The following is a 27,617-nucleotide window of genomic DNA, read 5'->3' as shown; positions in this document are numbered from 1 at the left end:
AATTTATCCAATCGCAAACCCGTTGTTAATGTATTAGTATATCCCATTAAACACACTAACGGGTCAAGTTGCAAATCCATCTTAAATAAATCTTCCAAAAACTTAATGATATTTTCCCAAAAGGGTTTAACTTTTACACATGCCCATACTGAATGCAAGAAAGTACCTGTCTGTTCTCCACATCGGAAACACACATCCGATGAACTAAAACCATATTTTTTTAAATCTTCTCAGGAATCAAATGCAACTGATGTTAAAAATTATAATTAACTAAACTATATCTCACATTAATTAATTTCGTAGCACTATCTACACACATATTCATCCATTCCTCCTGAGATAATGTAATAGTAAATCCTTCTTCCATTTGTCCTTTGTTTTGTATAAATCAACCTTAACCATCTTTTCCTGTAATAACACATACATGTCAGAAACAAACCCTTTCTTTCCCTTACCAGCAATTAATATCTCGAATTTAGTTTGTACAGGTAACACCAAATCTCATCCAAAATTTTCTAACAGTAAAGCCTGAACTTGATAATAAGTAAATAAAGAATTTGGTGATATCCCAAATTTCTCTCTAAGTCTAGTAAAAGAAAGAAATGTACCAGCTTCAATACAATCCTCCACCAACTTAATACCTTTCAATTCCCAATCTTTCAAATAGGCGTTATTAAAGGAAAAGGGAATTATTTTATTCTGATATGATGATGTCTTACCTGATATTTTACCTTTAGTTCCTATAATTTGGTCCCGTTTATACCAAATATCCATTAAACGTCTCAATACTGGCAATTTATACTTTTGCAAAAGAAAGGGATTCCATTTATATATAATATGATGTACATTATGCTCAGAAATTTGGACCAACTCCACCTGAGCCCATATTGGGGGTTGATCAATATCAAACATCCTATTGATAAATTTTAATTGTGCTGCTTCATAATAATTCTGGAAATTTGGTAATTGAAGTCCACCTAACTCGTACCTCCATGTCAACTTCTGCAAGGAATCTCTTGACAGTTTACTCTTCCATAAAAACAATTGAACCGTCATGTTTAATTCCTTAAAAAAATTTTTTGGTGCAGAACATGGAATAGACTGAAAAAGATATTGAATGTGAGGAAATATATTCATTTTAATACAATTTACATTCCCAATCAAAGTTAAAGGCAAATCTTTCCATCTGTTCAAATCAAATTTAATCTTATTTAACAATGGTACATCATTTAGTCTACACAAATTTTGTATTCTCTAGCTACTATTACACCTAAATATTTAATTTTATCAGACCATCCAAACCTCATAAGCTGTTTGCAATCGGAATAATCTTCGTCTGATATCGGTAATATCTCACTTTTATCCCAATTAACTTTATAACCAGAAATTTTTCCATATTGATTCAACAAATTTTGTAATGACCCTAAAGAATTTCTAGGATGTGATAAATATATCAACACATCATTAATTTTATATTCTCACTCACCTACTTTAATTCCCTTAATATTAACAGCCTGTCTAATTGAAGTGTAAAGCAATCTGGAAAGAAAATCTGTATTGTGGTCCTTAATTATGTAAAGTCCATTTTAATCAGGTATTTCCCTTAAAATTGTAACAGCATTGCACTAAATGTGCCGTCATCATAATGAACTCCTCCCCAAATTTACAGATAAAGCCTTGCATTGTGAAATGCCTCTACTTCTCAAAAGTTGGTGGAAGTTTGGTATGATATTGGAAACCCTGGAAATTTTCTACAGATGTGAGGTGAAAAGTGACCGGCTGCATCACACTCTAGTATGGGGACACCAATACCCCTGAGCATAAAGTCCTGCAAAAGGAAGTGGGCACAGCCCAGAACATCACAGGCAAAACCCACCCCACCATCGAGAACATCTATGGGGAATGCTGCCACCAGAGAGCAGCAGCAGTCATCAAGGATCCACACCATCCAGTACACACTCTGTTCTCAGGAAAGAGATATATGGGTCACAAGACTCACATCACCAGGTTCAGGAACAGCTAGTATCCCTCCACCATCAACAATAAATGAAATCAAGGACACTTACTTTTGCATTTTATTGTTTGCTCCTTCTCTGCATTGTGCACTCAGTTTGGTTTCATTTCTTTATATGTTTACATATGTACTTTGTGTACAGATTTTTTTGCACTAATAAATGGTAAATCTGCCTCACCTGCAGGAAAAAGAATCTCAGGGTTACATGTGATGTCATGTTTGTACTCTGACAATCTGAAAAATCTGAAACCCCAATCTAAATCTAATAAAGACTCTTATTAGGAAGGGATAGAGAGACACTTTGGGACAGTCCCCTCAGTAACGAGCAGCATCAGCTGATTCTTCATCCTGGTTGCCACCATTTTATTCAAACACGACTTCATCGAAACTTTATTCAAAAAGTTTCTGCAGGCAGGGTTCGATCAGGGCACTCCCCTCACAGACTGTTTGCTCCCATCTTCACCAAGGAGTTGTGTGTTGCTTCGGAGAACATTTACTTCTACAATTTTAAACTTTTATTTCAATTTTTATTTATTCTTATTTTAATTTTTAAAATTTATTTAGTTCCTTGATTTATTTTTTGCTGGGAGGGTGGGTCATAAGTTGCTTGAATTCTGGATACTGGGGATTTTAGTGTAGTGTGGTAGTCAAGGGCACCAATTTACAAATGTGTCATTCACCTTGTCAACAGGCAGATTAATTCTGATTTCAGTGTTGACGTGTGCTGGCATTATTCCAGCCTCATTGTGAACCGGGGAGTATGGATCGGGGAGCAAAACGGCAAAAGACATTAACATTTGAAATGCAGCCTCAACTCAACCAGGTTTGGCCTCTCACATGGCTCCATCACCCCAGTAACTCTGAGGCCAGTCTCACTGGTAGTAGGGATGTTGGTACTATGCACCAAACTCATCAAGGAAATCGCTGTTTCAGTCAGCAAAGGAGATCCAATTCTCTCATAATTTATTTGAGGGCAAAGAGCACCAGGAACATTTTCTGAGCTATCCAAGAAATCCTGACGGTGTTGCACTTTTCTTCCTGACGACACCACGAATGGTTGCTAGGATTTAGCACTCTGCCACATTCAGTGAACTCTGCCAGATTCCAGATTTGGCCGGTTATTCTAATTAACTACAGTTAAAATTGAATAGCATTACCTGTACTGACAATAGCCACACCAGTAGTGCGAGTATAAGACAGCTTTAATCAACTAATATGTACACTAAGAGGTCTTGTCTCTCTGCAAGACAAACCTGGAAGGCGAGACTGTATCTCTGGACGGCTTTATATACAAGGTCACCGGGGTGACCCCTGGTGACCTACTGGTGTAATTAGATATCACCATATTACCCTCAACATCCTCAGGATCAGCAATGACCAGAAAATCAGTGAGATTCGGGACATAGGGGTATCAATACAAGAGAAAGTCAGGGATTCTCCTTACATGACACAAGTCGGGAGGATTTTGGATTACTCTCATATTGTTTGGATGAATGCAATGCAAACAACCCACAGGCAGGTTGACACTGTGTTGACTTTGAAGATTTCTCTCCAAGGAATTCATGACCCTGCAATACATTTCTAAGTCAGATCCATGCAGGATTTGGAGGGGAAACTGCAGTGGATATATTCAAAGGCTTCTGCTGCTGTTTCACTGGAAGGACTGCAGTGGTTGAAAAACACAGCTGACCATCACCTCCTCAAGGGTAACCCAGGATACAATGGCCAGAACAAGGGACAGTATGGTTAGCGTAGCATTTAGCACAACAAAACTACAGCAACAAGAGTTTGAATCCAATACTGTCTGTAAGGAGTTTGTAAGTTCTTCCTGTGTCTACGTGGGTTTCCTCCGGGTGTTCGAGTTTCCTCCCATCCTTCAAAACGTACAGTAGTTTTAGAGTATTTGGGTGGCATGGGCTCGTGGGCCGGAACAGCCTGCTACCATGCTGTATGGCTGCATTTAATTTAATAAAAGTGTATTTAAAATATGTCAGTACTAATGTCTATTTGAAGGAGGTATCATAGTTAAAATGTCCACAGTAAAAACATTTTCTTTTTTCTCTCTTTATTTATGTCAGCTAATACCCCTGTTGGAAAAGCATTGCAATTGGAATAAAACAAATTGTAGTGATTTTTGACATTCAAGATGGTTATTGAGACGCGAGGAAGATGTTTTAGCAAGCTTCTCTTGTTCCCCCTGGTGCTCACAAAATCCACATGACTTTAATTACAATGTTGACAGATTCATGAGCTGCAGGCCATTCAACCCACCTAGTCAATTCTGGTGTTTATGTTCCACATGAGTCTCAAACCATTCCATCCATCTCACTTCAGACTTTCAACACGTCTTTCTATTCTCTTTTCTCTCATGTTCTCTTCCAGTTTCCTTTTCAACACTTTTGTGTTTACCTCAACCACTTCCTGTGGTAAGGAGATTGCCATTCAACTCATCGCAGAGATGTTCATTCCATGATTTAATTTATTTCTTTGTAGTGTGACTTTGAATATAGTGCAGTATCCCAATACCTCTCTTGGAGGATTACCCAAGAAAATTTGACACTGAGCCAGATAATGAATGGGCAAAGAAATTTGTTTTAAAGAGCACAATTGAATGCCCCGTTAAACATAACCACATTGGTGGGTTTAGAGACAAATATGGGCCAGACCACGTAAGGACTCTAGATTGCTGTCTTTCAAAATCTTTAGTGATCCAGATAGATTTTCGTGGCAATCCAGCAATTTTTTTTTTAAGCCATCAGAACCAAGATAAGTTGTTTAAATTCCAGATTATTATTGAACAACTGTTGTTTTCTGGCTTGCTAGTATTTAGCTGTTGTACTATCACCATAGCTAACGATTCCTGATCTTATTGCCAAAAGAACTAAAGGCACCCTGATACGTACATTTACATACGTAAAGGATATCAGGGTTGTGCAAGAGGCAGAAATAATGTGCATCTGACGACTAATCAGAACAAAATCATAGCAAAAGCTTCTCTCGCCTCTTATTTTCAACTCTAAGAGGATGTTGGAAGATAAAAGTTGTTGCCATTGATGGAGGAATACCCAGTAATGCTGTTCATCATATATTAGAAGTAAGTTTCATTTCATTGCAAATCAAACTTTCTCTGCCGTGAAAAGAAAAATAAATGCTGATTCTGTAAACCCGAAATAAAAACAAAAATTGCTGAGAATATTTTGCAGGTTCAGAAGTGGGGACAAAAGCAGACTTAATGGTTCAGATCAATGGCAATTTGTTCAATCTTGTGATGTGAAAAGGGGCACAGCATAAACTTGGCAGAAGTTGGGGTGTTTACAGTCAATTGTATAGTCAGTTCCATTCACAACTCAGCAAATGAATTAGGCTACATCTAAATGCAGGACCTGAATAACATTCAGGCATGGATTGATAAGTGGAAAATTGCAGTAAAATCCCCATTATCTGGAGCTCAAGCACCTGCAGCCTCAAGCAACTGGCAAAATAATCGTGGAAAATAAATAGGTTAAAAAAACAAAAGCTTAAAATGCAGCCCCTTAGCTTTAGTTCACCAATCACACAACATGCAATCTCAAGCAACCGGAAAATTCACTTATCTGGCATCTACCAATCACCATAGATGCCGGATTCTGGGGTTTTTTTTTACTGTGCATAGGAACCAGACAAGTCATCCTCCAGATGCAGGATCTCAACCTGAAACATTTACTGTCCATTTCCTTTCACAGATGCTGCCTGACTCATTAAGTTCCTCTGACATTTTGTTTTCTAACCATTTACCCTTGATATTCAGAGTAATGCTTTCAATCCCATTCCCAATATCAACATCCTTGGTAGGGGTGGGAGGGGGCTGGGGTCATCATTCACTGGAACTTCAGACAAACAAATGCTGTGGCCGAAAGATTAAATAAGAGGCTAGGTATCTCGACATCTCCGATTCATTTTCTGATTTCCCAAACCTCTTGTAATATAAGGCACAGTTCAGGAGTATGATGGAATACTCTGCATTTACCTCAATAAGGGCAACTGCAAGGACACTGAAGAGGTTTAATACCACAAAGAACCAAATCAGCCCAGAGAATTGCGGAGTCCCTCCGCAAAGCAGAGTGACTGTAGTGTGTATCATCGGCAAGATGGATCATATCAACTGCCTGAGCTCTCCAAGTAGAAAGGCAGGGCATATGGTTGACACAACTAGAGATTTCTCTCCCAAGTGGCACACCTTTTAGGCCTTTGCTTTTTTTTGTATTTAAAGCAAAATCCCAGAACCTCCAAATGCAGGGACATCTTCATGAACTAGGCTGAATCATTTTAAGATGGTGGTTTAAAGGCCATGGGGGTTCAGTAATAAATGATGACTTTGTTAATGAAATCTATATCTAATGAATAAATAAAAGAAATCCTAAAAACAGTAATCTCTGTCAAATAGCCGCAGCCTTCTCTTCCAGGAACAGTCATAGAGTTATACTGCATGGAAACTCGATCTATGGCCCAAATCTTCCTGATTAGCCAAAGTGCTTACCTGCCTTACTTCCATTTGCCTGCATTTAGTCCACATCCTTCAAACTTTTTCTATACATGTACTTGTCCAATGTCTTTTACCAGCAGAGATCTTTGGCAGTTCATTTCACATACTCGGTTCGATGTGAAAAACCTCACCCCTGGGCCCCCGTTAAATCATTCCCCTCTCATTTGAAATATATTCCCTCCAATTTTAGTCTCCCCTGTGTTAGGTGGAAAATTCTACCCTATCTGCAACCATCATGAGTTTATAAACTGCTTTCTGGTCTCCGCTCAGTCTTCACTTGAAGAAAAGTGATATAGAAAAGCTTACTTTTGTGTGTCCATCCACTTTCCCTTTTGACTCAATCTCCAGTCCCAGCAAAATCCTTGTGAATTTTTATTGCACCCCAGTTTAATGATGACCTTCCAGAACTGCCCACAATATTCCAGGTGTGGTCTCACCAACATGTGGTACAGTTGTAAAAATGATGTCCCAGCTCTTGATCTCAAAGTCCCTTCTGGAATCAAACATTTTAATTATTACATTATAACTGCTGCAGAGGTTTGACTTGTTTTTATCCTTCGTTATTTGCGGCCATATACTTTCCTAGTACTAAATACCGTCTGAATACTATCTGAAAGATTTCTGTAGTTGAGGGTCAGGTCATTTACTATGTGTAACTAAGACTGATTTTTCTCATTAGGTCTATATCGTTAATGGGAGCAGTAAATTACAATTTGTTTTTGACAAGCTGCCAGGAAGTGTGCTCCTCATGGAGAAGCAAATACTGAGGTAAGGCAGCATTATGAGGTCTACATATCAAAACTGTTCAAAACTTGAGTTTAGAGGAGAGCAGTGATCTGAGCAGAAAACCATGGTTTCAGGTTTCATTGAACTTTATTCCTGAGGGCTAATAAAGCTTTGTAGTATATGGAATTAATATCGAGCCCTTCCAAGAATATGTATATCTGATGCATGGAATTTTTCTTCACTGTTTCCTTTGGGGTTGGACAAGCTCAAAGGCCACAGAAAGCTGGGCCAGGGGTGAGTTAATCATGAATAATCATCCCGAAGTGAGCGGTCAACATGCTTGCTTCAAAGCAGAGAGTTGTTGAGTTCACACCTCACTCTGCATTGGACCCTATAAGCAAAAATAGCACTTCGGTGCTTCTTTGGAGGTGAAATCTTTCAGATGAGCTGGACATGGTCCCTCCATTGGTCTTGTTCTAAACTGGTTCCTCAAGCAAAGAATTGTTATTTGCAACTATTCACCTCTCAACCAATGCCTATAAATTATTGCTGTTTGCAGAACTATGCTGAATGCAAATTCACTGTTGTCTTTGCCTGTGTAACAATATTGAGATACTACCCATCACTGACATTCTTTCTCGGTTAATGTCAGTTCAGTGTAACTTCACTAGTAGGCTTTTGTGGCTATACCATGAAAAGATATTAAAACTGGCCTATGCTTTACTCACTGGAGTTTACATGAATAAGCTCAATAATGTATACAAGATTGTGTGAGTGACTGACTAGGTGCTGGGAGGCACAGACTTCAAAGAGTTTAGTTCATTGTCGTGAGCACAGTGATATATTAAAGCTTACTTTTGTGTGTTATCCAGGCATCACAAAAAGTTGCCACTCTCCAGCAACATTTTGGTTTTAAAAATTCACAGAAACATGACAAAAGCAAAATCACAAGGTTAATCAGTACAATGGTCAAAATGGATTTCTAGCATTTAACATAACAGGCAAATCAGATGGTATTCTGCCATTCCAGGAGCCATTCAGACTCGGCCCAGGAGTTGTTCCATGCCATCAGCCAGCGTTTCAGTAAAAGCAGCCTTTATGGCAGCAGCGACTGTCTTGGCTCCGGTATCTATTTGAGAGGCTGCTATGCTCTCCCTGGTTGTACTGGTCTCTGCAACCAAAACCCTCCTCTCGTTCTCCCAATAACTGCTACCTCCCACTGGGGCTGCCTTAACCACCGTCGCCTCAGCCTATGCCCAAGTCACAAATGCCCTGCGATGTGACTTTGTAAACTGCCTTACCACATAAGAGCTTGGCGGGAGTAGGAATTGCAGTGAACTGAGATTCACTGGTAGTGTGTTATATTGATGGCTGGCTCCACCCGTATCTACTCATATATAACCAGGGTTTCCCACCTAAACCCTGAGCCCCTCTGAAGACTACTGTAAGACCCTACCCTCAGTTATAAGCTAATATTTTCTCCCTCCAGTTGGGACAGCTTTTATTCACGCTACAATTTTATTAGCTTATTCCCTATACGATGGAAGTGCTACTCACGCCAGGAACGCTGCTGACAGACCCTCTGTACCCCCCCCAACGTGGCTGAGGAGTTTACGTACTGGCTAGACTGCTTTCAGGCCTACATGAATGCAACCAGAGATGTCTTCCACACCGATGAACTCAGGAGGTCTGCACTCGTTTCTAGGGTAAGAACGAAAGGGTATGCAGTCATCAGGTGCTGCACCTCATATGATGCTGCCATTGAGGCATTGAAAGCTCGATACCTGAAGTCACAAAACGAGGTCCTAGCGAGGCACTGACTTGCTCTACGTCACCAATGGTCAGGAGAGACCATCAATGACTACCTGCTGGATCTGTGGATGCTTCCCAAAAAATGCAGGTATGAAGTGGCTATGGGCCATGTTTGTGAAAAAGAAAAAATCTGGGACACTCGAGTCACAGGGGTCTGCTCGAGGTACATGAGGCACCAACTGCTCGAGTCGGGTAAGAAGGGCCTGACTAGCCACTTAAACTGGCCAAATCTTTGGAACAGGCCCAGCTCGAGAATGACATCCTTGAAGCTCGCTCACTCAGGTGACCCCTTCCAAGGACCGGTTGCGTACACTACCCCAGCCCTAACGGCTGCCACTTTCCATGCTAGTGAGCGTTCCCACGTCAGGGAGTGCTTTTTCTGCGAAAAGAGCCAGGATCTCCTCTTGCATTGCTTGGCTAAACACTGTGTGTCCCAGTTGTGGCAAGAAAGGACATTGGGCGAGGGTTTGCCACGTAAGGAGAAGCCCGGGGAAGTCCACAGCCTGCACCACTCCTGGATCTGACTCCAGCCCCAAGTTGTATGCCCCAATTTCACCTGAAACTACTTGCTGCGCTACATGCCAACAGATTGTGGCAGAGGAAATGGTGCGAATAGGCTCGGTGCCATCTTGCTGCACCTTGAGGTCGACACCATCTTACCCGCGGGCAACCCAGGATGGTAGGGGCTACTTGAGTGAGGAGTATGGAGCCCCTGGGGTCCTAGCCTCGATGGTTCTAGACCAGGACAGACCTCACCAGCTCAGAAACTCCATAATGACTGTGAAGGCAAAAGGACATACCACTAAATGCCCAATCAACACAGGCTCTACTGAAAGCTTCATAGACTCATGGACTGTGCAAGAATACAACCTAAAGATGTATCTGTAGAGCTCGTCGAAAGAACCAAAGACTTGTTGATCCAAACCAAGGCTTTTATTAGCAAAAGACAGGAGCTCTTCACAGGTGATCGACCAGTCCAGAATGATCAGACCTGGCTAGGGACACAACCCTTTAAGGTCCAGACAATAGGTGTGACTTAGCTCTCAGCCAATCGCTGTAAGCACAGTCTAGATACAGTAACTATATACACTATGTACATTGGTGATAGATCTGTACTATCACATTCACCCCTTCTTGGAGAACTGACCCTGGGAAAAAAAACAAAAACGAGGGAGAGAATGAAAGGAAGGGGTCAGGGGGTCTGACCATCCGGCGTGACCGCCGTGGTGCTGGGATTGGGGTCGCTGGAGTGGTGTCGCCAGCGGGCTCGTCGGGTGCGACTGCTCCGTCACTCAATTCCCCAGTCGTGTTGTCGGCAGGGTCTCCCGGGTCATTGGGGTGCTGTTGGTCCTTCTGTTGCGGCACGGGGCCTGGGGAATAAAGAGTTGGGGAAGGTTGGGTTGGGGGGTTTGCTGGGTCTACCGCGTCCTGAGCTAGGTCCCGCACCAAAACAGTGTCCTCCCGCCCGTCTGGGAACTCAACGTAGGCATAATGTGGGTTCGCGTGGAGTAGAGTCACTCGGTCGACCAAGGGGTCGTTCTTTGAGTGCCGGACGTGGCGTCGCAAAAGGATGGGGCCAGGGACGGTGAGCCATGCCGGTACAGTGGTTCCTGATTCGGATTTCCTCGGGAAAAGGAACATCCTTTCGTGGGGGGTGGCATTTGTTGCAGTACATAGGAGGGAACGGATGGAGTGTAAGGCACTAGTGAGAACCTTCTGCCAGTGAGAGGTGGGGAGACCTTTAGACCGGAGAGCCAGTGTAACCGCTCTCCATATGGTGGTATTCTCCCTCTTGACCTGGCCGTTACCGCGTGGGTTATATCTCGTGGTCCTGCTTGAAGCAATACCACACTCCAGAAGGTACTGTCGCAGCTCTGCACTCATGAATGAGGACCCCCTATCACTGTGGATGGAATTGGGGTACCCAAAGATGGCGAAAATACTGTGAAGGGCCTGTATCACTGAGGTGGCAGTGGTGTCTGGGCAAGGCACAGCGAATGGGAAGCGGGAGTACTTGTCGATGGCTGTAAGGATGTAGGTATTACGGTTGGTCGACGGTAGGGGCCCCTTAAAGTCTACGCTAAGACGCTCGAAGGGGCGGGTGGCTTTGATAACGTGGGAGTTATCCGGACGGAAGAAGTGGGACTTGCATTCAGCGCACACCGAACAGGCTCGGGTCATGGAGCGGATCTCCTCGACTGTGTAGGGTAGGTTGCGCGCCTTGACACAGTGAGCAAACCTAGTGACCTCTGGATGACAGAGCGCCTCATGGAGTTTCTGTAGTCTGTCCATCTGTATGCTGGCGCACGTCCCCCTGGAGAGCGCGTCAGGCGGGTCGTTGAGCTTACCAGGCCGGTACAGGATGTCATAGTTAAAGGTGGAGAGTTCGATTCTCCATCTGGCTATTTTGTCATTTTTTATCTTACCATGCTGGGTGTTGCTGAACATGAAGGAGACCGCGTGTTGATCAGTCAACAGTGTAAAGCGCCTCCCAGCGAGGTAATGTCTCCAATGACGCACCGCTTCAACTATGGCCTGGGCCTCCTTCTCGATCGAGGAGTGTCTACTCTCCGGACCCTGGAGGGTTCTGGAGAAGAAGGCTACAGGCCGACCGGCCTGGTTCAAGGTGGCTGCCAGGGCGAAGTCGGATGCATCGCTCTCGACTTGAAACGGGACAGACTCATCGATCGCGTGCAGCGTCACAGCAGCGATGTCGAATTTGATTCGATCGAAAGCCGCTGTGGCTTCGGTCGAGAGGGGAAAGGAGGTGGTCTTGATAAGAGGACGCGCCTTGTCGGCATAGTGTGGAACCCATTGAGCGTAATACGAGAAAAGGCCCAGGCAGCGTTTGAGAGCTTTCTGGGTATGTGGGGTGGGGGGGGGGTAAGTCCATTAGGGGACGCATGCGGTCAGGATCTGGCATGACTATCCCGTTCTCCACCACGCAACCTAGAATAGCGAGTCGTGTGGTCCGGAAGACACACTTGTCCAAATTGTAAGTCAGGTTCAGCCGACGGGCAGTTTGAAGAAATTTGTTTAGGTTGGCGTCGTGGTCCTGCATGTCGTGGCCGCAGATGGTGATATTGTCCAGATATGGGAAAGTAGCGGTTAGCTCGTTCTGGTCCATCATCCTGTCCATTTCCCGCTGGAAGACCGCGACACCATTCGTGACCCCGAATGGTACCCTGAGAAATTGATATAGCCGCCCATTTGCTTCAAAGGCCGTGAATGGTCGGTCCTCGCAGCGGATCGGGAGCTGGTGGTAGGCCGAACGTAGGTCAATAGTGGAGAAAATGCGGTATTGGGCGATCTGGTTCACCACATCCGTGATACGTGGCAGGAGGTACGCATCCAGGAGCGTGAAGCGGTTAATGGTCTGGCTATAGTCGACCACCATCCGTAGTTTTTCCCCGTTCTTGACAACCACCACCTGGGCTCTCCAGGGGCTTGAACTGGGTTCAATGATGCCCTCATCCAGCAACCTACGCACCTCACTCCTAATGAATTGCCTGTTTTCGTAACTATGTTGCCGACTTTTGGTGGCCACAGGCTTCCAGCCAGGGGTGAGGTTTGAGAAGAGTGCTGGCGGGGCAATCCGGAGTGTGGAAAGGCCGCAGGATTGGCCCCGGGGCACGTGGGCGGGTTGCTCGGGTGCTTCGGGGGAAGGGCGATGGCAGACCGAGAGGGGGGCGTGGGATCCCCCAAAGTGTAGGGATACCGTTTGGAACTGACACTGGAAGTCTAATCCCAGCAACACTGGGGCGCACAATTGGGGAAGGACAAATAATTTGAAGTGGGTGACCGTTACGCCTTGCACTTCCAGCGTGGCGATGCAATACCCCTTTATCCCAGTCGAGTGTGACCTCGTCGCTAATGAGATCCTCTGGGTAGTGGGGATAATGTCAAGTCCCCAACGGAGAGCCAGATCTGGCTGGATAAAACTGTCAGTTGACCCAGAGTCAAATAAGCAATTGGTGTAGTGTCCATGCACTTTAATCAGTTCCATTGCTCTGGTGAGATGAGAGCATTGCTGGTTTAGTGTTATTGAAGCAGTTGACAGGGGAGTTTGGCGCGATGACGTCATGCAACGGGATAATGTCATGCAACGGGATGACGTCACGCAACAGGATGACGTAGTCAACGCTTGAGGAGCAGGTTGGAGGACCTCCCGGAAGTGCTGTTGTGGCGGCGTTGGCGGGTGAATGGTAAGTAGTGGGGTTTGTAGTTGCTTGCGATTGGCGGTGGGTAGGTCGTTGGTCGCGGCGGTCGGGCCCTGGCGGTCGTCGGCGATGGACGCTAGGGTGAGTACCTGGTTGGCCGCGGGGGAGGCTGTGGCGGTGGTAGCAGCAGCGGTAGCATCGGGCACAGGGGTGTCTGTGGCAGCGGCAGCAGCGGCGGTAGCGTCGTCCCCGGGGGTGTCTGTGGCGGAGGCAGCAGCGGCAGTAGCATCGGCCCCAGCGGTGTTTGTGGCAGCGGCAGCAGCGGTGGTAGCGTCGAGTGTTCCGCACGGGGGCGAGAGACGAGCCAACACCATGGTTGCAAGGGTGGGCTGCCCCTTCCGGGTTCGGCGTCTCTGTGACGTCAGGCGTTGCCGTGCAGGGGAGCCCTCGCTCTCATTGGATGAGAGCTCTGGGGAAGAAGAGTTTGAATGGGATAGTGGCGATTGGGCTTCACACGAGGCAATGTGTTTGCTGGCGGCCATTTTAGACCTACAGACTGCAGCAAAGTGGCCCTTTTTAAGGCACTTCTGGCACCTGGCTTTTCTTGCTGGGCACTGGGACCTGCTGTGCTTATCCCTCCCGCAGAAATAACATTTTGGGTTCGCACAGGGCAGGGTAGCAGCAGTCGACAGGCTGTCAGTATCTCGGGGGGTGGTAGGGAAGAAGGGCACTCTACTCACATCAGAACGAGGGGTCCAGTTCCTAGAGAGCTCGGTGGACTTTAAGGCTGCATCCTCCATTGTGATTGCAATCCGGGCCACGTCCTCTAGTTTTTCTACCCCTTGCTCGAGCAAGCGCAGCCTCACTTCATTCGATCGGAGCCCGGCCACATAGGCATCCCGGACGAGATCATTTGTGATCTCGGCAGCAGTTTTGTCCACACAGTTACAGTCCTTGCCCAATGCCTTTAATACTTGTAAATATGCCCTGCTGGACTTGCCGGGCTGTTGCTTCCTCGAAGCAAGCAGGAGCCGGGCATGAACTCTGTTCACCGATTGATTATACAGTTCTTTCAGTACCTTTATGGCTGCGGTGTAAGTGGTCTCATCCTGGATGTTCTCGTAGACTCTCAAGGACACCATAGACAGCAATGCTGTTAGATGCTGGTTATCCTCCTCCACTTCAATGAGTCTCAGGAAGTTTTCAAAGTTCAGCAGCCAGAACTTAAAGGCTTTGAAGGCTGTAGCTGACTGTGGGTCGATATCAAGTTTTTCTGGCCGAGTTAAACGCTCCATCCCTTTCAAAAAAAATTCTTTTTGCTAATAAATTTGTAGAGTTCGTCGAAAGAACCAAAGACTTGTTGATCCAAACCAAGGCTTTTATTAGCAAAAGACAGGAGCTCTTCACAGGTGGCCGACCAGTCCGGAATGATCCAACCTGGCTAAGGACACAACCCTTTAAGGCCCAGACAATAGGTGTGGCTTAGCTCTCAGCCAATCGCTGTAAGCACAGTCTAGATACAGTAACTATATACACTATGTACATTGGTGATAGATCTGTAGTATCACAGTATCCTTCTAATTATCACATATTCCTTGCATCTCAATCGCACTCTATGTGTATTCAACAACATTGTATAGTACTCTGTCATTTGAAGGGGGGAATTTTGTAAGGTTTGCCTGTACATACTTGATGAACTGTGTGCTCTAGTGCTGTTGGGTCTGGATTTCCTGTGTCACCTTAAAAGTGTGACCTTGGAGTATTCTGGTCCCCTCACTCCTGTAACGGTTCAGAATGGAGGAACTCTAAAATCAGAACCCCTATGCATCCTCTCTACACTGAATATCAACACCCCCTCCCCCCACCTCTCTTTCCGAATCTGTCCTCGGACTGCAAACCCATTGCTACCAAAAGCAGGAGTACAGCATAGCAGACCGAGATTTCATAAAGTCTGAGACACAATGTCTGCTTGATGAAACTATCATCAAACTTAGCACCAGCCCATGGAGAGCGCAAGTGGTAGTGGTAAAGGTGGAAAACAAGTCCAAGCTAGTAATTGACTATAGGCAAACTATTAATTGGTACACACTCCTGGACGCATACTCTCCTCCTTTGAATTTATGACATGGTGAATGATATTGCACAGTATCAAGTTTATTTGGCTACTGACCTGAAAGCTGCTTATCACCAGCTGCCAACACCTTCCGACAACTGTCTATATATGGCACTTGAGGCTAATAGTCGTTGCTATTAATTCTGGAGGGTCACTTTTGGTGTTAGTAACAGGGTTTCTACCTTCTAGAGGTAGATGGACAGAATGGTGGATGAGTATGGGTTGAAGGCTGCCTTCCCCTACCTCGATAATGTCACCATCCATGGCCATACATTGAAAGATCATGACACCAACCTCCAGAGCTTTCTCAACGCAGCGAAAGCCCTGAACCTCACCTATAACTCTAAAATGTGTGTTCAGGACTGAACATCTGGCTATCCTCGGCTATGTGGTGGAGAATGGCATCATTGATCCTGACCCCGATAGGATATCCCTGCCCCACCCCCGTTAGAGCTCCCCATTCCCAGGACTGCAAAGGCTTTGAGGAGATCCTGGGGTTTTTTTCATACACAGATAAGCTTCACCTTCTTATAAAAACCTCTAATATCCCTCTCTCGGCTGAAGCCCAAACAGCTTTTAACTATCTCCAGAACCACATTGCGAAAGCCGCCATGCACGCGGTGAATGAGAATGTATCTTTCCAAGTGGAAAGTGACACTTTGGACATAGCCCTCGCTTCTACCCACAACCAGGTGGGCAGGTTGGTTGCATTTTTTTCTTGGACATTGCAAGGCCATGAGCTCTGGAACCCATTGGTGGAAAAGGAGGCTCAAGTCATTGTACAAGCCATGAAGCACTGGGGACATTACCTTGCTGGTAGAAGATTTACGCTCCTCACTGACCAGCGCTTGGTCACATTCATGTTTCATAATGTCAAGAGGGAAAAAAATCAAAAATGACAAGATTGCTAGGTGGAGGATTGAGCTCTCCACCTACAATTATGTCATTACCTATCAGCCGGGAGCCTTTAATGTCCCTCCAGATGCCTTATCTAGAGGAAGCTGTGCCTCCGCACACACCGGCCAACTGCGGTCTCTGCATTATGAGCTCTACCATCCAGGGGTTATTAGCATGGCTCATTTTATCAAGGCATGCAATCTGCCCTACTCCATGGAAGACGACAGGGAAATGATGAGGTCTTGCCATGTCTGCACAGAGTGCAAGCCTCACTTCTACGGCCCCACAAGGTGCACCAGATGAAGTCATCCAGCCCTTCGAACGGCTCAGTGTGGATTTTAAGGGACCTCTCCCCTCCACGAACAGAAACAGTTTCTTCTTCTCTGTCATTGATGAGTACTTCCGCTTCCCGTTCACCATTCCATGTCCACTTCATCAGTCATAAAGGCCCTAGATTCCATTTTTGCCCTGTTCGGGTATCCCGGCTATATTCATAGCAACTGGGGCTCATCCTTTATGAGTGACGAGCTACGTCAGTACCTGCTGGCGAGGGGCATCGCGTCCAGCAGGACTATGAGCTACAACCCCCGGGGACATGGGCAGGTCGAAAAGGAAAACGCCACGGTCTGGAGGCTATCAAACTGGCCCTGAAGTCAAGAGACCCTCCAGATTCATGCTGGCAGGAAGTCCTTCCTATGGCGCTCCTTTCCATCTGGTCACTACTATGTACTGCGACCAACACTACTCCTCATGAGCTCCTATTCAATTTCGAAAGAAGGTAGGCATCGGGAACCACACTCCCAACCTGGCTCACAACTGGTCCGGTCCTTCTCAGGAAGCATGTGAGGATAAGCAAGACCAATCCCCTGGTGGAAAGGGTGAAACTGCTCCACGCCAATCCCACGTATTCCTATGTGGTGTACCCAGATGGTAGGGAAGACACTGTCTCCATCAGGGGCCTGGCACCCACCGGATCAGAGAGTCCGTTGCCTCAAGAGCCACGGAGCTCATTCTCGTCACTCCCAGTCAGGGCCTCAAGGGATCCAGTTCAGGAGGAAAGTGCATCCCCCTCTACCGTGGTGCCGGAGACCCTACCCGCCTCTTCTCGCCCACAAGGGGACCAGGAGACTCAAGGAACCCAAGGTGCTTCAGTGCTTAGGCACTCCACCAGGATCTCCAGACCACTTAAATTTGTTAATAATTGTATATTTCTTTGAATTTTTTTTCTGAATCAATGTTTTCTGTCTTCATCCACAGACCCTAAATTCTGCAGAAGAGGTGAATGCAGTGAACTGAAAGTCACTGGTGTATATTACACCAATGGCTGGCTCTACCCCATCTACCCATATATAACCTTGGTTTCCTACCTAAACCCTGAGCCCCTCTGAAGACCACTGTAAGACCCTACCCTCAGTTATAAGCCAATAAAAATGTATGTTCTCCCTCCAGTCATAAGAGCTTTTATTCATGCTACAGGAGTTGACTCTTTCTTCTGGCTGTAAAGTTTAGAACTTGGACTAAATTTCAGGTTAAGTGTCAAATCTGCAGAAATTTCTTCATGCAGAATGCCGTAAAACTTTGAAAGTATGTACCTCAACAAGCCACGGTTACTCACTCACAGCATACTCAAGGATAGGATCAATACATATTTGGCTATCAAGAGTCTAGAGGATTATGAGATGGGGAGGGGGAAGGGGGTTGAATTTAGGCATAAGTGCAGCCCTGATTTTATTGATTGATGAAGCAGGTTTACTCCAGCTTCTCTTTCTTATACGGGTACTGTATACACCACTTTACGAAACTAGAGCATACCTATGAAACCTTTCGTAAGCCGAAATGGTGTAAAGTGAAGACCCATTCAGTACTTTGGTTTTATTTTCAATATTTTTATTAACATTGAAATTTCACATCCAAAAATACAGAGCACCTATGGATATATATTAAAATTCAAAAAGATACATTACATTTAAAATTATATCATTTCATCCAAGGTACTCCACATTTTAATCAAACAGATTATATTATATTGATATTGTAATATTTTATTATAACAAAAGGAAAAATCTACACCCCCTACCAAGAAAGAAGCTGTTAGGCCAAAATAAAAAGACAGAATTCTTATCTGAGTGATAAATTACCTCATTAGTCAACATTTCTACCTTCATAACAAATCAAGGATTATAAAAGTAATTCAAAAAGGGTCCCCACGGTGTTTGAAAATTTACATTCAAATTAGCAATTGAGCATCTCATTTTCTCTGTTTAAATGTGACATCACGTCACCTAACCATTGAACATGATTCGGCGGGGTAACGTCCCTCTATCCAAGCAACATCATCCGACTGGCCATAAGAGAAATAAAAGCTAATACATGCTGCTCAGGTGATGTTAATATTATGTCATGCTCTCCAACAATCCCAAACAAAGCAGTTAAAGGACTTGGTTTAAAATTAACTTTAAAAAGTGCAGAGGAAGTTTGAAATACTTCTATCCAATATTTCTCAAGACTCTGGCATGTCCAGAACATATGTATTAAAGAAGCAGCTCCATTGTTGCATTTATCACAACAAGGAGGTTACTACTGAAGGGTATTTTCGTAAAAGTAAAAACCCATTCAAATCCTTTTGTAAAAGTGAACACAGGCTTCTTCATAAAAGCAATTTATTGTAAAATGAGTATTCGTAAAACAGGTTATACCTGTACATAGTCTTACAAGTACTTCTCTTTATTCAAAATGTTTGTTGCAACTGCTTTGACTCTTTGGAAATCTTCCCCCGTACTGCTAGTCATTTTTTAAATTGTTTGATGTTACTTTCTATTACAAAATATAGCTCATTACAATACAAGGTAGTATTTTCCAAATGGAACTGAACAATACTTGTTCTATTGCAGCATTTTAGAAGTTGCAGTGCCTGGAACTGATGTGATTGTATCAAAATTTTTACCAGCAATCAAGACTAGTAACTTAAAAAGGTGGGTAAATTACAAGGAAAAAAAACTCTAAAGACATGAAGAATGTTTTTGTTTCCTTCCTGTGGGAACAAAAAGTCTGCATCAATTTGATTTGGAGAACTTTAATGAAAAAATTTAAGCCAGTCTAAATTAGTTGAGTTTGGGATATGCCTCTTCCTTGTGAATATTGGCATGAACAAGTTAGGCATTTGCATTTTATTAGAACTTTAGGCTTTGGCGCCAGGAATTTCCTTAGGGCTTCTCCTGTCCTGTTTCCGCAGAAACATCTATCAAACTGAGGGAATTTCTGCTACATAGTTCGGAATTAATTCAAAATGTGTAGTGTTTAAATATTTATTGTGCTTGACAATCTAAATATGAAACAGTACCAGTATCCTGTCAAATGTTACATTATTGCCATGTCAGGCTGAATTACTTACAAAGAATTGGGGAATGTATAAAAATTGAGAACATTGGTGAAATAGAGCTGACATTCCTTAGTTAAGCTTCCAGTTAGCTCCCGAAAAATCGAAACCATGTACCTTTAAATACCATCCATTTTCGTTCTACGAAAGACAATGCATGGGTTTCTGCTGTGGGTTTTCTGATGTTAAGCGGAAGAGGGCAGAGCCACATATGTTACATATAAATAAAATTCAGAGATTCCCTGATTAGCATGAGATCAGTGCTAATTATCCTTCTGGATAAAATATGACACTATCTCAAACAATGGATTAGTATTGTCAAAAACAATTTTTATCTTTAACTTTATTTAAGAATTTTTAAAATGGCGTTCTTGTTTCTAGTACGCTGTAGAATGCTGCTAGCGCCTTATGATTAGTGATTGAGCTTGTGCTCAGTATTGCATCACTGTATCACATTAGATCTTGTCTTCCATTCCTGTCATCCCTCTTACACCCTTCCACGATATGATTAATTCAAAGCAGTCAAACTGCAGTCCTCTACAGCTGCTGAGCCACTAACAATTGTTTCACACTGTTGCACACTGTGGTGACAATGGTCTCTCAAAGTCCTTATGTCTGTTCCCTATCCCACTGAATAAAATAATAAGCTTTTCAGGTTACTCCAGTTGATATCCCCAGTTCAGTATTTTCCCATGACCTCCTGTCTCCAACTGCTTCACTCCCCCTTCCCTGCCACTGACCGTCAAATTCGCCCATCATTGTCCCATTTTGCTCTCCCATGCAAGCAATTCTGCCCTAATTGACTGAATTTTGACTGTTATTCAAACTACCATTTTTCCTATACTTGATGTTCTTGTGATAAACTTAAAAAAATTAATTTGGGGAACAAATACAATGTTTCATGCTTCTATGAATTTTGCGCTTAGCCGATTGAAACAGTATCCTGGAGATTAATCATCCATTCCTGGAAACAAGGGTAGGACTGATGGGTTAACAACACTTCCGAACCCCATGACACCTACCAATAAGAAGAAGGGGTATTGGAACATTGCTTCCTGCAGATCCCACTTTAGGTTCCTGACTTGTAACTATATCTCTACTCTTTTAATGCCTGCTGATTCTAATTCCTGAAACCTCCCGAAAATCACTGTGGGAGTAACTTCACCAGAAGAGCTGCAGTAAGGCAACTCACCAGCACCACTGCCACACTGGCATCTCAATGCCACTGTTGGTAACAGGGAACGTGCAATAAGATGGCTTTTAAAATCATCATATTCTACAGCAGGCAGCAGGCCCTTTGACTCATCTTCTCGAAGCTAGTCCCATTTGCCTGTGCTCAGGTGATTCCCCAAAGACTAAATAAATTATTTAAAAAATGCAAATCTAACCAACGCCTTCCTTCCTTTCAGCCACCATCATTCTGCCTTGCATTACCTTCCTCCCGCTAATCTTTGACAGCAGATTATGACCCTCTTTCCTGAATCATCACCAGACCACCCCTAGATCTGCTGTCCCCAGCTGGCTCAAACAGTTTGGCCATGAATTCAGGAAAATGTACTAAATCAAAAACAAAAGAGGTGCATTTTAGCTGGCTGTTTCCTTTTTATTTGGAGTCATAGTCCTGGCAGGCTTAAAAGAAAATGGCACTTCGACGAAATAACATGTTAATCAATGACATATTTCCTGTCAACTTGTTGGTCAATATTGGTGGATAGAGTCACAGGGTTGTACTGCAGAGAAATGGACCCATAGGCCCACTGTGCCATTGACAAACTTTTTACTCATCTATACTAATCCCATTTACCCACATTAGCATCATATGCTTCTATGCCTTGTGGGTTTTTTTAAATTGAGAAATAAAGCACGATAACAGACCCTTTGGCCCACAAGCCAGCACTGCTTAAATACACCCATTTGATCAATTAACCTTATAACCCCATATGTCTTTGGAATGTGGGAAGAAACCAGAGCACCAGAAACCCATATGGACATACAAACTCCATACAGTCAGCTTCACAATCAAATCTGAGTCAATGGCCTGTTAGACAATAATATCAATAGACAATAGGCAATAGGAGCTGGAGTAGGCCCTTCGGCCCATCGAGCCAGCACCGTCATTTTACAGATCATGGCTGATCACTACCATCAGTACCCCTTTCCAGCCTTATCCCCATAACCCTTAACTCCTTTGCCCACTAGAGTCTTATCTAACTCTCTTTTGAACATAATCAGCGAATCTGCCTCTACCACCCTCTGTGGCAGAGCATTCCACAGATTCACACTTCTCTGGGTAAAAAAATGTTTTCTCATCTCCGTCCTAAAGGGCCTACCCTGTATTCTTAAACTATGCCCTCTAGTCCTCGTCTCCCCCATCATTGGGAACAAGTAATCCGACTTCACCCTGTCTATCCCCCTGATGATTTTGTATACCTCAATCATGTCCCCCCTCATCCTTCTAAACTCCTTCGGATACAAGTCCAGTTTTTCTAGCCTTTCAGCATATGTCAACCCCGCCATCCCTGGAACTAACCTTGTAAATCTGCGCTGCTCACCCTCTATAGCTAGTATGTCCTTCCTCAAAATTGGAGACCAGAATTGGACGCAATACTCCAGGTGGGGCCTCACCAGGGCCCTGTACAACTGCAGTAGGGCGTCTCTGTTCCTATACTCCAATCCCCTCTTTATGAAAGCCAACATGCCATTTGCCTTCTTCACAGCTTTCTGAACCTGCATGCTAGTCTTCAGTGACCGGTGAACAAGTACTCCCAGATCCATTTGCTCCTCCCCACTCCCTAGCTTGTCTCCATTTAAATAATACTCAGTTTTCCTATTATTGCCCCCAAAATGGATAACCTCACATTTGCTTACATTGAACGTCATCTTCCATTCAGCAGCTCACTCCCCCAACCTGTCCAAGTCCCTCTGCATTTTCCTGACATCCTCCTCACACCCCACACCGCCACCCAGTTTCGTGTCATCTGCAAATTTGCTCAAGTTATTAATAATCCCCTCATCCAAATCATTTACATAAATTACAAACAACTGAGGACCCAATACCGATCCCTGCAGCACTCCACTCGTCACATCCTGCCATCCTGAAAAAGACCCGCTTACCCCAACCCTTTGTTTCCTATTTCTTAACCAATTTCCTATCCATGTCAGCACCTTACCTCCAATACCATGCTCCCTGATCTTACCCACTAGTCTCCCGTGTGGTACCTTATCAAAGGCCTTCTGGAAGTCCAAATACACCACATCCATTGGCTCTCCCAAGTCCACCCTCTTTGTCACATCCTTGAAAAATTCGAGAAGGTTAGTCAAGCATGACTTACCCTTAAGGAATCCATGCTGACCAGCCCTTATACTATTATTTCTGCCTAAGTGTTCTGCTATTACTCCTTTTATGATAGACTCCAATATCTTCCCCACCATCGACGTCAGGCTGACCGGTCTATAATTTCCCGTTTTCTCCCTCCCTCCCTTCTTAAAAATCGGCACCACATCAGCCACTCTCCAATCCTCGGGGACCTCCCCCGAAATAGAGTTTTTCATGGGATATAGGAGCAGAATAGGCCATTTGGCCCTCTAGTCTGCTCCATCATGAGCTGACCCATTCTCCCTTTCATCTCTACTCCCCTATCCATAAGCCTTGTTATCCTGACTATTCAAATACCTATCAATCTCTGCCTTAAATACATCCAACAACTTAGCCTCCACAGGCACCTGTGGCAGCAAATTCCAGAAGTTCACCTCTCTCAGGATGTATAAATTCCTCTGCATCTCTATTGTAAATGCGAGCTCTTCAGTCCTACCAGGTGAAACAACTTTGCCACATCTTCCCTGACCAGACCTTACAACACTCAAAATGCCTCCATAAGGTTTCCCCTCATTCTTCTGAACCCCAAGAGCCATCAAATGTTTCTCATATGCTAATCCCTTCATTCCAAAAATAATTCTGGTGAATATTCTCTGAACCCTCTTCAATGCCAGCACATCTTTTCTTAAATAAATAGCCCAAAAGTGTTACCCCATGCTCCAAGTGAGGCCTAACCAGTGCAATATAAAGCTTCAACATCACATCCCTGCTCTTTTACCCTATTCTTCTAGATATGAATGCCAACATTGCATTTGTCTTCTTCATCACTGACTTAACCTGGAGGTTACCTTAAATTTAAGGGTATCCTGCATGAGGAATCCCAAGTCCCTATGCACCTCTGAATTTTGTTCTCCCCATCCAAATAATAGTCTGCCTTTTTATTCCTTTGACTAAAGCACATAGTCATACACTTTTCAACCATTTATTTCATTTGTCACTTCTTTTCCCTGCAGCCTCCCTGTTTCCTCATCACTACCTGCCCCTCCACCTATCTTTTTAAAAATATTTTATTTCCTTTTCCAGTTATGAAGCAATTATTAATAATAGTACAGATATCAAAAAAGAACAAATTGATTGCGTACATGCATGGTTTTCACCCCACCTCAAAACCCGTCCCTCCCACCCAACCTTCCCCGCCAAAAAAGTCATGAAAACTGGAAAAAAAATTATAGCTGTTAAAAAAAAAAAGATAAAGGAAAAAAAAAACATCTTTGGATTGCAGTACAAATCATCAGTTCTAACATAAACCTACAGAGGAGAACTCTGCAGGACTTGAGGGATAAAAAGGATTGCATTATTTGAGTGTACGGGCACCAAATTTGTAAAAACATAGAGTGATTTTTTTCCAAAGGAATACCACTTTGAATTTCAGCATGCCACCTTGGCCCAGTTAAAAGTGTATCCGATTTCCAAGTAATTGCAATACATTTTCTTGCTACCGCTAATGCTAGTTTAACAAATTTCAATTGATAAATTGATCATTTCAATTTAGGAGTTGTACCTTCAATATTTCCTAATAAAAACTAAATCTGGATTTAGCAGAAAAACAACTCCAGTAACTTGTTCCAAAAAGTTACATACAGTCACACAAAAAGTCCTCACATTGGAACAAGACCTCCTCCACCTATCTTTGTATCATCTGCAAACTTAGCCACAAAGACATTTATTCTGCAATCCAAATCATTAACATGCAACATAAAAAGAAGTGGCCTCCAACACCAACCACTGCAGAACACCACTGGTAAACAGTAGCCAACCAGAATAGGATCCATTTGTTTCCTGTTGGATCAGCTGTTCTACCCCTGCTTTCCTGTAATTCCATGGGCTCTCATCTTGTAAAGCAGCCTCATGTGTGGCAGCTGGTCAAAGGCCTTTCAAAAATCCATAAATACAGCATCAACTGCATCTCTTTTGTGTGGCCTGGCAGTGGTGGTTTCCTCAAAACATTGCAGTAGGTTTGTCAGGCAAGATTTTCCTTTAAGGAAACCATGCTGACTTTGGCCTATTTTTTTCAGGTATCTCCAGGTACTTCATAAGCTTATCTTTGAAAATCGACTCCAACGACTTCCCAAACACCAGACCTATCTACCCTTAGACCATGCACCTTATTTCTGGTGATGGTGACTGTACTCATTTCTCTTCCCTGATGCCCTTGAAGTCAGGTATATTGCTAATGTCTTCCACAGTAAAGACTGGTGCAAAATACTCATTCAGTTCCTCTGCCATCTTCTTATCTCCCATTAAAATTTGTCTACCATTTTCTCCTCTTGCCTTTTTTAAAAACTTTTAATAGACTTAAAAAAGCTTTTAGTATCATTTTTGATATTATTTGCCAGCTTCCTTTCAAACTTCATCTTTTTCTTCCTAATGACTTTTAAAAGTTTCCCAGTCCTCTACCATTAAGTTTTGTTTCCTTGTATTCCCTCTTTTTTGCTTTTACTCTGGTTTTGACTTCTCTGTTAGCAATAGTTGTGGCATTTTTTTTTTGGAATATATCTGTCCTATACCTTCCTTATTTCTTATAGAAACCCCAGCCATCACTGCTCTGCCACCCTCCCTGAAATGATCAATTTATCAATTGAAATTGTTAAACTAGCATTAGCGGTAGCAAGAAAATGTATTGCAATTACTTGGAAATCGGATACACTTTTAACTGGGCCAAGGTGGCATGCTGAAATTCCAATCAACTATGGCCAGTTCCTCTCTCAAACCTCTGTAGTCCTTTCTATTCCAATTGTATATGGGTACTTCTGATTTTAGTTTTTCCCCTCTCAAACTGAAGGGAAATTTTATCATCATAACCTCCTAAGGGTTCCCTTACCTTCAGCTCCCTTATTAACTCTGGTTCATTACACAACATCCAATCCAGAATTTTCATTTCCCTGCCCGGCTCTGCCACAATGTATACTAGGAAGCCATCCTGAAGGCATTCTATAAATTTCCCCGCTTGGCATCCAGCACCAACCTGATTTTCCCAATCAACCTGCACATTGAAATCCCCCATGACTATTGTAACTTTGCCATTTTTTGCATCCCTTCTCTATTTCTTTTTGTATTTTTCACTCCACATCCTTGGCTACTGTTTGGAGGCCTGTATGCAATACCCATCAGAGACTTATTACCCTTACAGTTTCTTAATTCGACCCACAGGGATCCTTTTAACCAGCAGGACCATCCCAGCACCTTTGCCTACCTCTTATCCATATGCATCCACAAATATTTGTTCCCAGTTGTGATCTTCATTCAGTCACAACTAAGAGATGGCCACAATATCATACCTGCCAACTTCCACTTCTGCTAGATGATTAATATGATCATCAACCTTATTTCTTAAACTCTGGCTATTTAAATACAAGCCCCCCCCAGTTCTGTATTCATCACCCTTTTCAATTTTGTTTTCCAAGTTGAATCCTTAATCTTATGCTTGCAATTTTCCTCCATTGACTGCCTAATCTTCCCTCATAATCCTGGCAGACAGTGCACCTTTTGCCCCACTCACTGCTCTCTCATCCTGGTTCTCATCCTCTGCCAAACTAGCTTAAACACTCCCGAACAGCTCTAGGAAACATCCCTGCTAGGATATTGACCACCCCCAACCCCGTTTCAGGGGTGCTCTGCACTGACTGCCTATTTCCCTTCCCTCTCCTAATAGTCATCCAGTTGCTTGCCTCTTGGGTGTGGCCATCTCCTCATAGCTACGGTCTGTTACCCCCTCTGCCTTTCGAATGATCCAGTTTCCAAATACCGTCCACCAGAGCTGCAGCTAGATACACTTCTTGCAGGTATAGTCATCAGGGATGCTTTTGCTGTCCCGGATTTCCCACATCCATGGAATTAGAGTAAACCACCGCCCTAGCTGTCATCTGGGTAATTATGTAAAGATGTTTCCTGGCCTTACCTGCAGTGCGACCTCACCCTCTACTCACTGAAGCACCTTAAAGCCAAAGCCTGGAGCTCCCACTCCTACACTGGGTACCCACACACTGCCTGGTCCGACAATATCCACTGCGTTTGTGCCTGCTTCACTTCTCTTTGTTCTTTCTAATGAACTGCAATTCTATTGGTCCAATGAAGCGCTGAGCCCCACGAGCATTCCTTTTCAAGCTCTTCTCTCACTCCTTGCGAATCGATGGGTCCTCATTTTGCTTAACTGCTACACTAACCATTAGTTGTTGTTAATCTCATTTTATTAAATGCTTGAAGACCCTCTTTTCTTATTTTTTTATTCTTAAATTAGTTAGTGTTTATACCACTCATATCTTTCTGAGCATATAAATAATTGCCCCTATAATATCACTTCCATTTTAATCATGTCTGTCCAATCACATTGACACCTACTTGAATAAGTAGTGACTAAGGACACTCTGAGAAGTAGACACTGCAGTTTTTTTTGAAGCAGCATACAAAATACTGGAGCACCTCGGCAGGCCAGGCAGCGTGCAAGGAAGGCAATACTGTAAAATCCCCATTATCTGGAATCTGGCAGCTTCAAGCAACTGTCAACAAAAGAAAAATCACAGAAAATGTATAGTAAAAATTATGACATTTTAAAATTGGAGCCCCCGAGCTGTTAGTTTGCCAATCTACGCAACATGCAATCTCAAGCATATACCAATCCCCA

The 27,617-nt window shown here is 43.7% G+C and overlaps 1 protein-coding gene across 1 annotated transcript in view; it reads left to right on the top strand.

Moving 5' to 3' along the window:
- LOC138751475 (cadherin-related family member 2-like) overlaps positions 1-27,617 on the top strand; it is a 195,237-nt gene that overhangs the window by 126,240 nt on the left and 41,380 nt on the right. Inside the window, 3 exon segments of the mRNA XM_069913802.1 lie at positions 5,006-5,108; positions 7,216-7,304; positions 19,136-19,216. Of these exon segments, the coding sequence (XP_069769903.1) occupies positions 5,006-5,108; positions 7,216-7,304; positions 19,136-19,216 (273 nt within the window).

Source organism: Narcine bancroftii, chromosome 1, assembly GCF_036971445.1.
Source record: "Narcine bancroftii isolate sNarBan1 chromosome 1, sNarBan1.hap1, whole genome shotgun sequence".
NCBI lineage: Eukaryota > Metazoa > Chordata > Chondrichthyes > Torpediniformes > Narcinidae > Narcine > Narcine bancroftii.
This window is presented reverse-complemented; position numbering and strand designations above follow the sequence as displayed.